At 37.8% G+C, this 13,512-nt stretch overlaps 3 protein-coding genes across 4 annotated transcripts in view; 1 reads left to right on the top strand and 2 right to left on the bottom strand.

Moving 5' to 3' along the window:
* Positions 1-13,512, bottom strand: part of LOC131791484 (tetratricopeptide repeat protein 28) — an 88,536-nt gene that overhangs the window by 37,784 nt on the left and 37,240 nt on the right. The gene's annotated exons all lie outside the window — the stretch shown is intronic.
* LOC131782706 (melanocyte-stimulating hormone receptor-like) lies at positions 794-2,457 on the top strand. The gene has a single exon (XM_059099445.2). The coding sequence runs from the start codon at positions 1,378-1,380 to the stop codon at positions 2,311-2,313; it is 936 nt and encodes a 311-aa protein (XP_058955428.2). The 5' UTR covers positions 794-1,377; the 3' UTR covers positions 2,314-2,457.
* On the bottom strand, positions 5,188-8,963 carry LOC136277231 (tetratricopeptide repeat protein 28-like). The gene has a single exon (XM_066158966.1). It carries the CDS (start codon positions 8,709-8,711, stop codon positions 7,188-7,190), a length of 1,524 nt encoding a protein of 507 aa, XP_066015063.1. The 5' UTR covers positions 8,712-8,963; the 3' UTR covers positions 5,188-7,187.

The following is a 13,512-nucleotide window of genomic DNA, read 5'->3' as shown; positions in this document are numbered from 1 at the left end:
TATCTATTCCATCATTTTCCTTCTCGATCAATAGATTATCATGTTCACTTTAGCACAGTCATATAACTCTGGTTATTGGAGGAGAATTGCCAATCACTCAGGGGAATTACGACATGAAGAATTCAGTCACTGCTGTATACATGAAAGCTTTGACAGAGAAAAATTTGGGCGAACTTTGTGATATAATTTTTGCAGGACAATCACTTTGCGAAATAAGGAGAACAAATAGAAAATGTAAAAGAAACAGCGAAAAATTGTTTAAAAAAGTAATTTCCTACTTTTCTTCTGCTTTGTTTCTCGTTTTGTCGGTACCCGATGGAACTCTGGGGTTAAAAGATACCGAACGCGTAGGTCCATCAAGGCTGGTGCAAAACAATGGTTTCTCCGCCTCCTCTATTTTCAGTTAGCGCCCATTTCTCTTATCTTGTTGACCAAAGGGGATGAAGAAAGGAAATTACATCATGGGGCAAAATAGGAAAAATAGGCAAAACAGTTTTTGTTGAAAAAAATCATCATAACTTTCCTGACGAAAGTGAAAAAGCTGGTAGAGAACAAGTTTGAAAAAACCGATGGCGCGCGGCATAACATCTTGTTACGGTTTGAAATAACCTGTCATTACAAATTGATTCACACACTTAAAAATACGTTTACATCTGTGACCAAAATTTACATTTAAATTGTTTGATGCATTCGCAGATTGTCTCAAATCGCACTTTTCTAAGACCAAATAAAATCGCGCCAGCTTGAAATTTTAATTTCCAATTTTTCATTGCTACTAATGACACAAGTCTAAACTTCACACGAATAATATGGACACCAGGTTAGCACCCTATCAGCGAAAGTTGATCTGGATAAAAGGAGATTGTTCGTCGTTCTTTTAAAAGAATTATACCACAGATGTCTCTCCATTTTCTACTTATTTCCATTTCATACCTGAGGCACTTTAAAGGTTCAGTTTTTGAACACAACTGACAATTTTCTGACGTATTTTAAACGAGTAAACACTGATGAAGAATTCTCAGTGTGTATAAATATCTTTATTGAAGTATGAGGTGTAATTGATCATGGCTGGATGTGGGCTGTTTAGACGACATATTACTCGTTGCAATCTTAGATAACCTACAACAAATTTCAGAGAGTTGGAACACAGACGAAAACAGTTGAAGAACTGCTATGCTCTCCTCTTTGTTGGTTGGGCTTCAACCAGAATCAGTTTCATACCTGAGGCATCCCACAGCTGCAAATTTCTGACGCATTTTAAATGATTAAACGCGAGGGAGGAAGTCTATATGAAAGGTTTCAGTTATCATAGTTCGGCGTGTCCTGCTTAGACGAAATATTTCTCGTTGCAAGAACAGGGGAAACGAATGCAGAATTATGTCGACAACAAATTTCACCAGAGGTGGAACAAAGACAAAAACATTTGAAGAACTGTTATGCTCCCCCTCTTTGATCATGGGTGGGCTTCAATCAACATCAGTTTCTTTCGCAGCAGTCAACATTTTCCTCGCCGTCACAGCATTTCTTGGTAATTCTCTCATCCTTGTTGCCCTTCACAAAGAATCTTCCCTTCATCCGCCGTCTAAACTCTTGTATCGCTGTCTGGCAACAACTGACCTGTTGGTTGGTCTTATTGCTCAGCCTCTCCGTGTTACTTATTGGATGTCCGTGGTTCACGAACACTGGAGCCTTTGTCATTACGCAGGAAAAGCAGCTTTCATTACTGGCGTAGTATTATGTGGAGTTTCTTTGCTGACGATGGCGGTAATAAGCGTGGACAGGCTTCTTGCCCTCATGTTGGGGCTGAGATACAAAGAGATTGTAACTTTGAAGCGCATTTATATCATTATAGCTAGCTTTTGGGTTTTATGTCTTGTCGCCTCTTTATGCATCATTTTCGATAAGCGTATAACACTTTTGAGTATCATGATATCGATACCACTTTCGCTGCTTATTTCACTCGCCTCGTACACAAAGATTTTTCGCACTCTTAGACATCATCAGGCACAAGTACAACAACAGCCGAGCCAACCAAATGCACTGAACATGGCGCGATACAGAAAAGCAGTGCACAGTGCACTGTGGGTACAGTCAGTCTTAGTTATTTGTTATACACCATACCTTATTGCGCTATTTGTAATCACTTCTAGTACAACATATTTATCAAACTCAGTCGTTGCATGGGAAATGGCAGGTGTCCTTGTTTACTTTAACTCGACGTTAAACCCGTTTCTTTACTGCTGGAAGATTAGTGAGGTGAGACGAGCAATGAAGCAGACAATCAGACAAGCACTTTGCTGTCCATGGAGTTAGACCATCCTCGAGTTATATACGATCGTATAAGTACTTTCAGTGCAAAGCTGACCGATAGAGAACGCTTGTCGCTTAAATTTTTGCTCGAGGTCTGTCGATAGTATTTTTTGCTAGTCACGTAAAACAAAATAAAGGAAAGGTAATGGAAACACAAACCAAAACTTTTTAATTGTATTTTTCATGCTACTAAACTTTTTTTTGAATGCATAAATTATTAATCCAAGGAAAGATATACGTGCACAAGAGGATATGTAATCTCTTACAATCTCTTGACTTAAATTATACTCTCATGAATGTTATTGTAAGAAACTGAAAGTAATAAAATTAACTATAACATTTTTTATTAAAGACTTCGCGGGATGCGGTTTCAGAGGGTTGCTGCTCCAGTGCCGATCGGTCCTTCATTGAATTAAACATTTACACGGATTATCATGAATATTTTGAATTAATTAACGATATATTTTACAAAGTACAAGTTAACGAGCTTTAAATAGCCTATACTGAGTTAATAATATTCTAAATTTGTTCAGTTTCTCGTGAAGTAATGGCTCTACCTTCTCGAACGCACGTGTACGCTTGGTAAAATCCTACCTGACATAAAAAATTGAAACAGGGCTCTTGTTTTGCATTCTTGGAGTTCCAGTAATTCGAGTTTTTATTGGACGAATCGGTTGACAATGCTGCACATGTGATGAAAGTTTTTGAAGAAATCTGCCGCAAAATCTTCCTCTGAACAGTTCAGTCGACCAAAACGACACAATGCACAGGTAGGTAACGAATGATATTGTCTATTGAAATTAAAGCTCGTTTTAAAGCTGCGGTTTTTCTAAGTGAGCGAGACGCTGAGCGTTTAGTCCGATTTAAAGACTGCATTGAGCGAACATCAACAGATGTTTCAAAACCGTTTGTTTCAAAAAACTTAAAATATAAAATGAGTCCGCAGTGAAGACCGTCAAACGAATTAATCCTTTGTAAACAATATCAGAGCATTAGATAAAACTTAAAAAGTGGTTTAAGAGTGGTCGTCTGTGAAAATCGAGAAAAGGTGTTGAAAATGAAAAAATTAAAATTTTTTCAAACTTTGCTAGAACATAGGTATAAATGGCCTTAGTTATGGAAAAATATAAAAAAATGCCGAAAAAAAATTATGTTGGGAGAACGGTAGCATTTTGTGTTTTGGGGGTTCATAACCGTGTTTTCCAGGTGGAATAGTGCACCTAAAGATAACGGCCGAAAAAAACTTATTTCGCCAGCAATTCGGAAACAACATAACAATTCTAAAACAAGAGATATTTTTCAAAGGTTCTGAAGTATTTTTTCCCAAGATTCCTTTAAAACGATTTTTTTTACGAATTTTCTAATTCAGGTGAAATTTCATCCATCAAAACATAGCTCAACTTTGGCGACTAAAATCGGCCATTGTCACATGGCTCCATAAACTGACCATGACACAATAACCATTGTCAAGAACAAGGCTTCTTCTTTTAGAAACTGCAATAAAATTTGTGGGCTATACCACTAATTTTTAGAGCGATTTATAGAAGCGTTTTGAGCTCAAGAGGCGCGTTACGTGACCAACGTGACTTGCACGTCACATTAAGAAAAACATTACCAAAACACTCGAATTCCCTCTTATATCATATAAAAACTTCGAAACAGGTCTCTTTCATATTGAATATACATATAATTTTCTCCTGGAGCCAAACATTCATGGCAATCTGGGCAATCTTCGATAGTCTAGTATATGCAAATTGCTGGTTTATGTTGTTACAACGGTCATATTCGCAACTAATACCATAAGGGGACGCAAGCGGCCTTAATTGTAACTACCTTTTAGAAATGCTAGAATATTTATTTTTTTACCATCTACAATGTAATGAAAAGGAACCGGCAGAGGAATAAAGGCACTATTGATTGCGTGTGAAACAAAAGCGTTAGCTGATGACATTTTGATATCAGGATTATTTAAGAGTGTTGAGGAGAGAAGTAAACATAGGAAAGGGCCTATTCTGCGCATGTCTGAAATTTTCCTTAGCTCACGTGCATACGCTGTTCCGTGAGGCCTAAATTTGGACATTGAAGGACTCATTTCCCACAAAATGCATCGATTATGTCGCAGAGACTTGGAGGGAGCTCTTTCGTTTTATAGCTGCTACTGTGATGAGAGGACCGAGGAGAGCAAACACTGGCAAGTGAGACTTAAAATTGAGACCCCCTGTGGACTGGGAATGAGTCGAAAGGAAAACTTAGATTTTACTAGACATGATGCTAAGAGGACACCATCCTAAAGTGAACAAAATAAGCATAATAACAACTACTCTGGGGAAGTAAGGAGGTATATGAGTTGTAAGAGACCTGACGTTGCGCGAGGATTGAGACGAATGAAAACTGAAACAGACAAGGAGATAGTCGCGTCTAATGAAGCGCGTAGAAGAATAAAGTTGAGGGCGATGAAAGAAGTGCGCGTAAAAATGGGAATAAAGGAAAAGTACAATGAAAAAAAGGGAAGGAACAAAAGGAAGGAGAAAAAAGAGATGCACAAATGTGAAAAGGTGTAAAAAGGTAAAAAGGGTGCACACAGTAACAGTATGAACACGGCTCTCGGCATTCAAAATCGTGTGACAATATGGAGAACGGTAGACAGTGAAAGAGACACAATCGAAGAGTAGACGAGCGTTTGTTAAGTGGATGGGGGCTTGAAACATGGATTGTCAGTACACTGTCAGCTGCAAAGATTATCAACTTGGCGCGCGCGGGTCAAAATAAGCATTGAAGTCCCCGTAGGATCTGTTCTCCCTGCATCTCACGCGAATCCTTAGAATATGGAGACAGACAATAACAACAAACGCAGTTTTTGTATTTTATACACTCTCTATTTCTCTTACACAAAAAAGTAAAAAAAAGTACAATACAAACTGCATTAAATTGTTCAAGGCATTAAGTAAAGTACACGCTAAACGGAGACACTAAAATGAACCCATTTATTCCCAAGATTGATCATAACTTAAATTCTCCTCACAAAATTAATGCACCGACAAACATGGTGTCAATAAGAATTAGAGAAAATCTAAACTAGCGGATTATTTTCACTACAAACGTTATGTTTCATCGAATTCTCAGAATGAAGCAACAAAGAAACACATTCTTATCAGTTGGGAGAATTTTTCTTTACAACTTGGGAGTTAATGAGTCAATGAATAAAAACTTAGGTAAATGAACAAATAGCTTCAACTTTAAATACAAATAGCATCAAAACAATTCACACCAAATACACTGACATTATAAAAAGAATGTTTAGTCGAAATTGTCCCAGCTTGTTTTTAAAATCCTACGTTACATCATATTCAACTATGTGCAAGGTTAACTATTACATTTTATACCAGCATATACCAATGGTAGTTATGAAAATCTGTCAATAATTAACATTGATTTTACAAAACTTTCTTTTAAAACAGCTGTGATACAGCATACCTTAAACTTTTGACCACATAACGGTTCTAATTACAAAGCGTGCTCTGAATACCTAAGTATAAATTCTTAAATCTAAGAAAGATATCATCAGACATCTCCAAATTATACTAAAGTAAATTTAAAGCCATGAAAAAATTTGAACAGGAAATTTTCAAAAAAATGCAAGTTTTATCCTGAAGCCCTGAACCTTTTTAACTACGGCCTAGATTTACATTTATTCATGAACATTTTCACCAAAATAATTCCCATTGAGGACTACATGGCTAACTTCAAGTGTTTCCCTAATTTATTGGCGTAAATATTTTCCTAATGAAAACAACAAATTCCTTGTCACCTTCATTAAAGGTCACAGCAATGGAAACTTCAGTTAAAGTAAACTCTGCTTCGCTATTTCCTGGTTTAGATTACATGGACAATTTGTCTCTGAGGTCGTTCTCTAAAACAAACTGATGAGTGTTTTATAAAACGGACTAAAATTGATCAAACTCGTTTGATTGAAAGCAGGCCGTTGTAGCCAGCTCTTTGACTTGTTGTAGGCCTTTTTCCTGAGAAATTTCAATTTTTGTTTCAACATTTGTAAGAGTCATATTAGAAAAGTCAAGCGGGCGGAAAACAATTGTAGGCTGGGCCCACGGGACTAGAGGCTGGCCACACCCCTGAGAGTAGGTCTAATGTCTCCAACATATGGTCAGTAAATTCAACAACATCATCTCTGATGATTACTTCTTCAAATTAAGCTTAGAATGGCAATCTTGGCACTGATGGAATTAGATTGCATTAAAATGGATTGAAAAAAAATTGAAAATGATAATCGATTTTTTTGTAAAGATAATTGCAAATTGCAACAAAGTTATTTATGACGTAGAAAAACCATTAAGATCAATTCACATATGGCTGCGAAGTTTGCAAATCACATTTTTGAAATTAAAATTTCGACACCTTTTGCAAATGACAAACTGTTTCTTTGCTTATCAAAAGCTTAGAGTATCAACGTAATTAAAACCCGGTACACAAGCTCCTGGTTGTGTACAAGAAAAAAACCTGTAAATTATTTTACACATAACTGATTGCAATAAAGGAATAGACCTGAGTGTCATTTTGGCGAAACGAAAACCTCGTCGTCGCCTTCAACAACTTCAGGCATTAACAACAGAAGCCTTGTTGCATCTTATTCTCTTCGCAAGCATCTAAATTTGTAAAGGTAAATAAATAGCAATTCCACTGAACAAAATATACTGAAATAGTCTGTTTTATTTCTTCACCAAAGTAAAGTCACACATCTCAAGTTCCATTCAACCAAAAAGTGAAAAGTAATGATAAATAGCCAAAAAGCGCCAAAATAGAGAAGCATTTAAACATTCCAAGTTCCTGCGTCACTCATTTTGAGATGAAATAAAAATTTTTCATTTATGTGATTTCATATTCAAATTTTCTCTTTCCTTTGCCATGAAGTCAAGAGTGACGTCATCTCCAATCAGCAAAAAGGGCGCCCAGTATTTGATGTCGCAGAACTTGTCTGATTCTCTGAGGCTTTTCATGGCCAGGTTCAGTGATTTGCTTGCTGGTTTACCTCCTGCAAGTTGTTGATAAAAGTGTTTCATGAACTCAAGAGTAGCCTCGTCATCAATCGCCCACAGGGACACCACAATAGACCGAGCACCAGCCCCCATAAAAGCGCGCGCAATGCCAACCACACCTTCAGCCTTGATCTCGCCCCGGCCGCTGTGGCAGCAACTAAGCACAACAAGTTTGGCCCGAAGTCGAGCATTCAACACATCTCCAATTGTTAAAATGTAATCCTCCTCCGTTGGCACAGTAGATATTCGGTGTGGGTCAGGTGTAAGAGCAATTTCGCCAGTTTCCATACATCCGTGTGCTGCAAAGTGAACTAGGGAAACGGAACTGAGTCTTTTCAACACCTCACGTTTCGTGGCCTGTCTGCCAGTGATTGGCATGATATTCAGAATTTTTCCGATCATTTCTACTTCTTCTTTAGCACACGGAAGCTGCTTGAGGACTTTCTCTCCCTCGCTGTTAGTAACCTCGGATACCCACGGATCCCCTACAACTAACGCATCACTGCTTTTGTGATAATCATCTGGGCAATCGGCAATGAGTCTAAGACTTTCTAACGATGGAGCGACTCGGATTGTGAACGACTCACACAGGTATTTAGAATTACCATCCTTCAATGCAGCGTAAGGAGCGATCCACAGGGGTCCATCAGGAATAATGAGTAGCTCATCCCCTTCAATCAAGTCAGCCACCGGCTTCATAACGATATCATACAAAGTGCTCAAGCATCCGTCTTGTTGGATGTGAGGTTGAGGCTTGGCTTCTTTGGTTTTCTTATCCACTTTTGAACGGCCCTCCCTCAAAGCATCTAAAGATCGATTCTCGCATCTCACATTAGAAAGAACACCAAGTTGTGTATAGACACCGAGCATGAACGACTCAAAGGACAGGCTAGATCCACTATTCTCTGAAACAAAACCTTTGAGTTTACTTTGTCTTAACTGAACTTGTTTTCCCTCGGACCCAACCCAAAGATAGACGTTAGCTTTGTCCACTGCCTGAAAGACAGTGTTTGGTGGAACGTTTTTTAAAACTGCACAATCTTTATCTTCTCCCTTGTGGTGACTTGTTCCACCACAAAAACTGGATTCCATGAGGTCGGTCAGAGCTTGAGCTCGTCCTTTCTCAGCAACAAATAAGGCTTCATCTACATTACCTTGTTCTACGAGAACTCTCCACAAACCCGTATACGCCAATTGATGCTGATTTCGAAAATTAACTTTCCACTCATCTTTAGATATTAGAAGTACTCTCAACGAATTGAATAAGTTTATGCTAGCTTGGTAATGTTCAACGGCTTTTGGCAGTCTACCTTGCAACTCAAAAACCCATGCTAATAAAAAGTAGGCCATTGCCTCCGTGAATTTGTCTCCTACTTCTTTAGCTATTAGAAGATGTAAGTTGTGGTACTCTATGGCTTTTTTGAAATCACCAAGACGGCGATAAGCAATGCCAAGATTGCTATAAGCACCACCCTCCCCATGCTTGTCTCCTACTTCTTTAGCTATTTTAAGATCTAGGTTGTGGTACTCTATGGCTTTTTTGGAATCACCCAGACGGTAATAAGCATTGCCAAGATTGCCATAAGCGTTACCCTCCCTAAGCTTGTCTCCTTGCTATTTTAAGACGTAGGTTGTGGTACTCTATGGCTTTTTCGGAATCACCCAGATAGTCATAAGCATTGCCAAGATTGCCATAAGTACTACCCTCCCCATGCTTGTTTCCTACTTCTTTAGCTATTTTAAGATCTAGGTTGTAGTACTCTATGGCTTTTTTGGAATCACCCAGACGGTAATAAGCATTGCCAAGATTGCCATAAGTGCTACCCTCCCCACGCTTGTCTCCTACTTCTTTAGCTATTTTAAGACGTAGGTTGTGGTACTCTATGGCTTTTTTGAAATTACCCAGACTAAAATAAGCATTGCCAAGATTGCCATAAGCGTTACCCTCCCTAAGCTTGTCTCCTACTTCTTTAGCTATTTTAAGATGTAGGTTGTAGTACTCTATGGCTTTTTTGAAATCAGCAAGACGGCGATAAGCAATGCCAAGATTGCCATAAGCAACACCCTCCCCTTGCTTGTCTCCTACTTCTTTAGCTATTAGAAGATGTAGGTTGTGGTACTCTATGGCTTTTTTGAAATCACCCAGACTAAAATAAGCATTGCCAAAATTGCCATAGGAACCACCCTCCCCACGCTTGTCTCCTACTTCTTTAGCTATTTTAAGACGTAGGTTGTGGTACTCAAGGGCTTTTTTTAAATTACCCAGACGGTGATAAGCACAGCCAAGATTGCCATAAGTGTTACCCTCCCCATGCTTGTCTCCTACTTCTTTAGCTATTTTAAGATGTAGGTTGTAGTACTCTATGGCTTTTTTGGAATCACCCAAATGGTGATAAGGATTGCCAAGATTGCCATAAGCAACACCCTTTCCATGCTTGTCTCCTACTTCTTTAGCTATTTTAAGATGTAGGTTGTGGTACTCTATGGCTCTTTTGAAATCACCCAGACTAAAATAAGCACTGCCAATATTGCCATAGGCACCACCCTCCCCACGCTTGTCTCCTACTTCTTTAGCTATTTTAAGACGTAGGTTGTGGTACTCAAGGGCTTTTTTTAAATTACCCAGACGGTGATAAGCACAGCCAAGATTGCCATAAGCGTTACCCTCCCCATGCTTGTCTCCTACTTCTTTAGCTATTTTAAGATTTAGGTTGTAGTACTCTATGGCTTTTTTGGAATCACCCAAATGGTGATAAGGATTGCCAAGATTGCCATAAGCAACACCCTTTCCATGCTTGTCTCCTACTTCTTTAGCTATTTTAAGATGTAGGTTGTGGTACTCTATGCCTTTTTTGAAATCTCCCAGACGGTCATAAGCATTGCCAAGATTGCCATGAGCACAACCCTCCCCATGCTTGTCTCCTTCTTCTTCTTCTCCCTGATTATAGAGATCTATGACTTTCTTGACATCACCTGAACTTGCACTACCCGGGTCATGACTAATAGGATCTTTTTCCTCCATGGAGTTATCTCCCACTTCACTGACAGACTGAAGTCTTAATGACAACAAGATCCTATTGTTTTTGTTGATCTTTTTTATGTTAAGGGTTAAAAATATGGAAAAAACAAAAAAGATTATGTTTCTGATCATATTGATATGTAATAGTCCATTTTAACATTTGCGTGCTTGGTTCCCAAACCTCTGAACAAGAACCATGATTAAGGGTGACCTTGTTATGATAAAAACATTGCTGCTTTTTAAATGCAAACTACTTTGTTATTATCGTTTCTAGAAACTGGTCTCTATCACAACAAGGTCACCTTCAGCCTTACTCCAAATCAAAGGCTTGGCAGCTAAGTACACAACTATAAAATGGCCCATTAGGAGGGCTTTGCATGAAAGGTGGATGATTTATCAACATTCAGTCCTAAAGTCAGTTATGAAGTAAATCTACACTTCAAAAAATATTTTTTCTGAGTGCAGCCTCAAACTTTAACGCGAAATATCTACATTTAATCTCTAGTTTCCAAAAACTGAGCAGCACTTGTTCAATTTTTAAATTAATATAGCCTTAACATCAGACAAATGTTTGACAGCAGTGGAAGAAATGAGTCTATAACACAAATACATGTCTTTAAAATTGTTATTTGTCCATAGGAAAGCACAACGAAAGTTTATGAGTCTCTAAGTAGTGGAAAAAGGTCGAAGGCAAGAAAATCTGCATAAGATATGTAAACATTACCGAGCTTTTTGTTCTGGCTTGTTTTAGAGAGATCATCTACCCAAGTACTATGTATAAACTGGATGAATATTAGTCTTCTAACCCTTTAACTCCCGTGAGTGACCAAAAGAGAATTTCTCCTTACAATAGCAATACAATATCAATCAGATAAGTGTTGAGAGTAAAAAAAAAATATATCAATTTAAAAATAGTTAGTTGATGCATTACTGAATTCTCTGTACTAACATTACAAGAATTGTATGGTTGACAGTAAGGATAATTACAAATTTGGTCTGGGAAATTAAAGGGTTATTTAAACTAATGTACCAGTTATTGGCATGGATAGTAGAACTAGGTCAAATTGGCTAAAAGGAGTAATTTCATTAATAAGTCATGAGGTAATAACTTCTCCTATGTTTTTAATCACACACACTTTAAGTATATGAGCTGACAAGTTACCATCATAATTAATACCCTTCTTTGTATTTTCTCCCTTGAAACATCAAATTATGGAAACTTTTTTCCGTTATACCCACGGTTATAAATGAAAGATTCCTTCAAAGGATACAGCTAGTCCCTTATCACACCAAGTGATTGCTTCTTCAAATCTCTTCAATTCAACACAAGCAGTGGCTCCTGTAGGCAACAACACAAGGAAGCATATTATTACTGTAGCTCAATTTTGAGAAAAGAACCTGAAACAATTGAAATCATTACAGACCAGAAGAAAAAAAAAAAGACAAAACAAAACAATACAAAAAAGCTAAACGGAAGAGAATAAACAGGCCCTATTAGGTTTCAGTTAGATTTATTTAGCCTTACAGACAACTAAAACTTCTAAGAACACTTAAATTGGGATCAACAACTCCCACAAAAACACTAAGAGTGAGGTAAGTCCTGATCCTTCTTTTTAAAACAGCTAGATAGTGACTTAAGAGCGTGTCCACGAGAGCACTGGGCAGTCGTGCTACATGCCATCTCACCGATTTCAATGAAACTTCGTCAGTTTAGAGGGTCTACCCCAAAACTCAAAAAAACAGACTGGTTTCTGTTTTGGTTTTTTCCGGGGGGAGAAAGACCACCCCCCCAGTTTTTCTTGGTTTTCACCAAGGAAATCGCTTCAAATAGGTAAAACGTATGAAGCTCTCACTGCGATGGTATTTAACCGATTACTTTGAAGATTTGCACACATATTTTTACATTCTTAGATAATGGCCGCCGCCACCTACATTTTTTATCTCTTTATACAAGATGATTGATCAAGAAAGGTGAAAAATGTGAAAAATTTCCAGATTTTTTGTAGGAATGGAAAATTTCACGTTTAGAGAGATGCATGTTGACGGAAAATCAATGGGAAAATCGTAGCGTTTCTTTCTTCAGTCGTTTATTACTTTGAAGATTTGCTAAAATCAGGACATAGGGCTCTTGTACAGAACAAAACATTCATTAGCCTATACTTTGATCGTCTATTATCATTAACGCACAGTTTACAAAAAGGAAACTGTAACAGGAGGGGAGATTTTAAAGTCACATGTCGCCTGCTTGTTGACGTACAAGTTCGCGAGTGTAACAACTTCGACTTTTCCATACCGCGAATGACGGGAAACTCTGCCCCCCTTATTTGTTAGGAAATATCAATAGCCCCATAAATTCATTAACTACGCCATGTTTCCAATAAATAAGACTGGAAAATGTTTTTTCCACTTTCCACCATCAAGAAATTCCACGTATAGGAATAGTATTTGTAGGGTCACTGCGTGACCTTTTATGAGAAGTAAAAATTGTTCATCTTTTTTTTTTCAAGAAGAAACTTCTAGAAAGTTCCTAATCCTTCTGTTATCTTATTTTCCTGTTTTTTGACTGCAAATATCATCTGCATTTGCTATTATTTTCGTTGATTGTCATGGCCTTTCCTGCGTGCACGTGCAAGCTAGTTCATATACAGGACTCTTTCGAGTTTCTCTGGCTGGTGTCGGGCTTATGTGTGTAGGTCTGGTTCAAAAGATATCTGCACGCTGCAACACGGGTTCCTATGTTTTCTCCTTTTTCTTTATTTCTATTTTCATTCTCTTGCTTCCATTATCACACATTTATGTTTTTTTTATTCCCTCAGCACGTTCTCTCAGATTTGGAAGTAGGCCATGAAAAGTCAATATTGACCAGAACTGAAATATTTTTCTATCACTATTTGTTTTAGAGAACCCCCGTCATTTGTGACTTTATTTCTCAAGAAAATGTGTCTTTATTTTCTATTTATTTCCATTAGAACATGAAACTAGGTCCTGATAAGTTTTTTTTGTCTCGTGACTCCCAAAAACTGTGTTTGCGACAACATCAATTGAGAAATCAAAGGCAATTACGCCTGAGAAATTCGCTTGTAATCTTCTATCCGCAGAATGCAACTCCATATAATGAAACGTTCTAAGACC

This window comes from Pocillopora verrucosa, chromosome 12 (assembly GCF_036669915.1).
Source record: "Pocillopora verrucosa isolate sample1 chromosome 12, ASM3666991v2, whole genome shotgun sequence".
NCBI lineage: Eukaryota > Metazoa > Cnidaria > Anthozoa > Scleractinia > Pocilloporidae > Pocillopora > Pocillopora verrucosa.
The sequence above is the reverse complement of the archived record's forward strand: the minus strand, read 5'-3'. Positions and strand labels throughout refer to the sequence as shown.

What these genes read in the sequence shown, in the direction of transcription:
- LOC136277231 (XM_066158966.1), bottom strand. Translation starts at nt 8,711, where the DNA reads ATGGCCTACTTTTTATTAGCATGGGTTTTTGAGTTGCAAGGTAGACTG.
- LOC131782706 (XM_059099445.2), top strand. Translation starts at nt 1,378, where the DNA reads ATGTCGACAACAAATTTCACCAGAGGTGGAACAAAGACAAAAACATTT.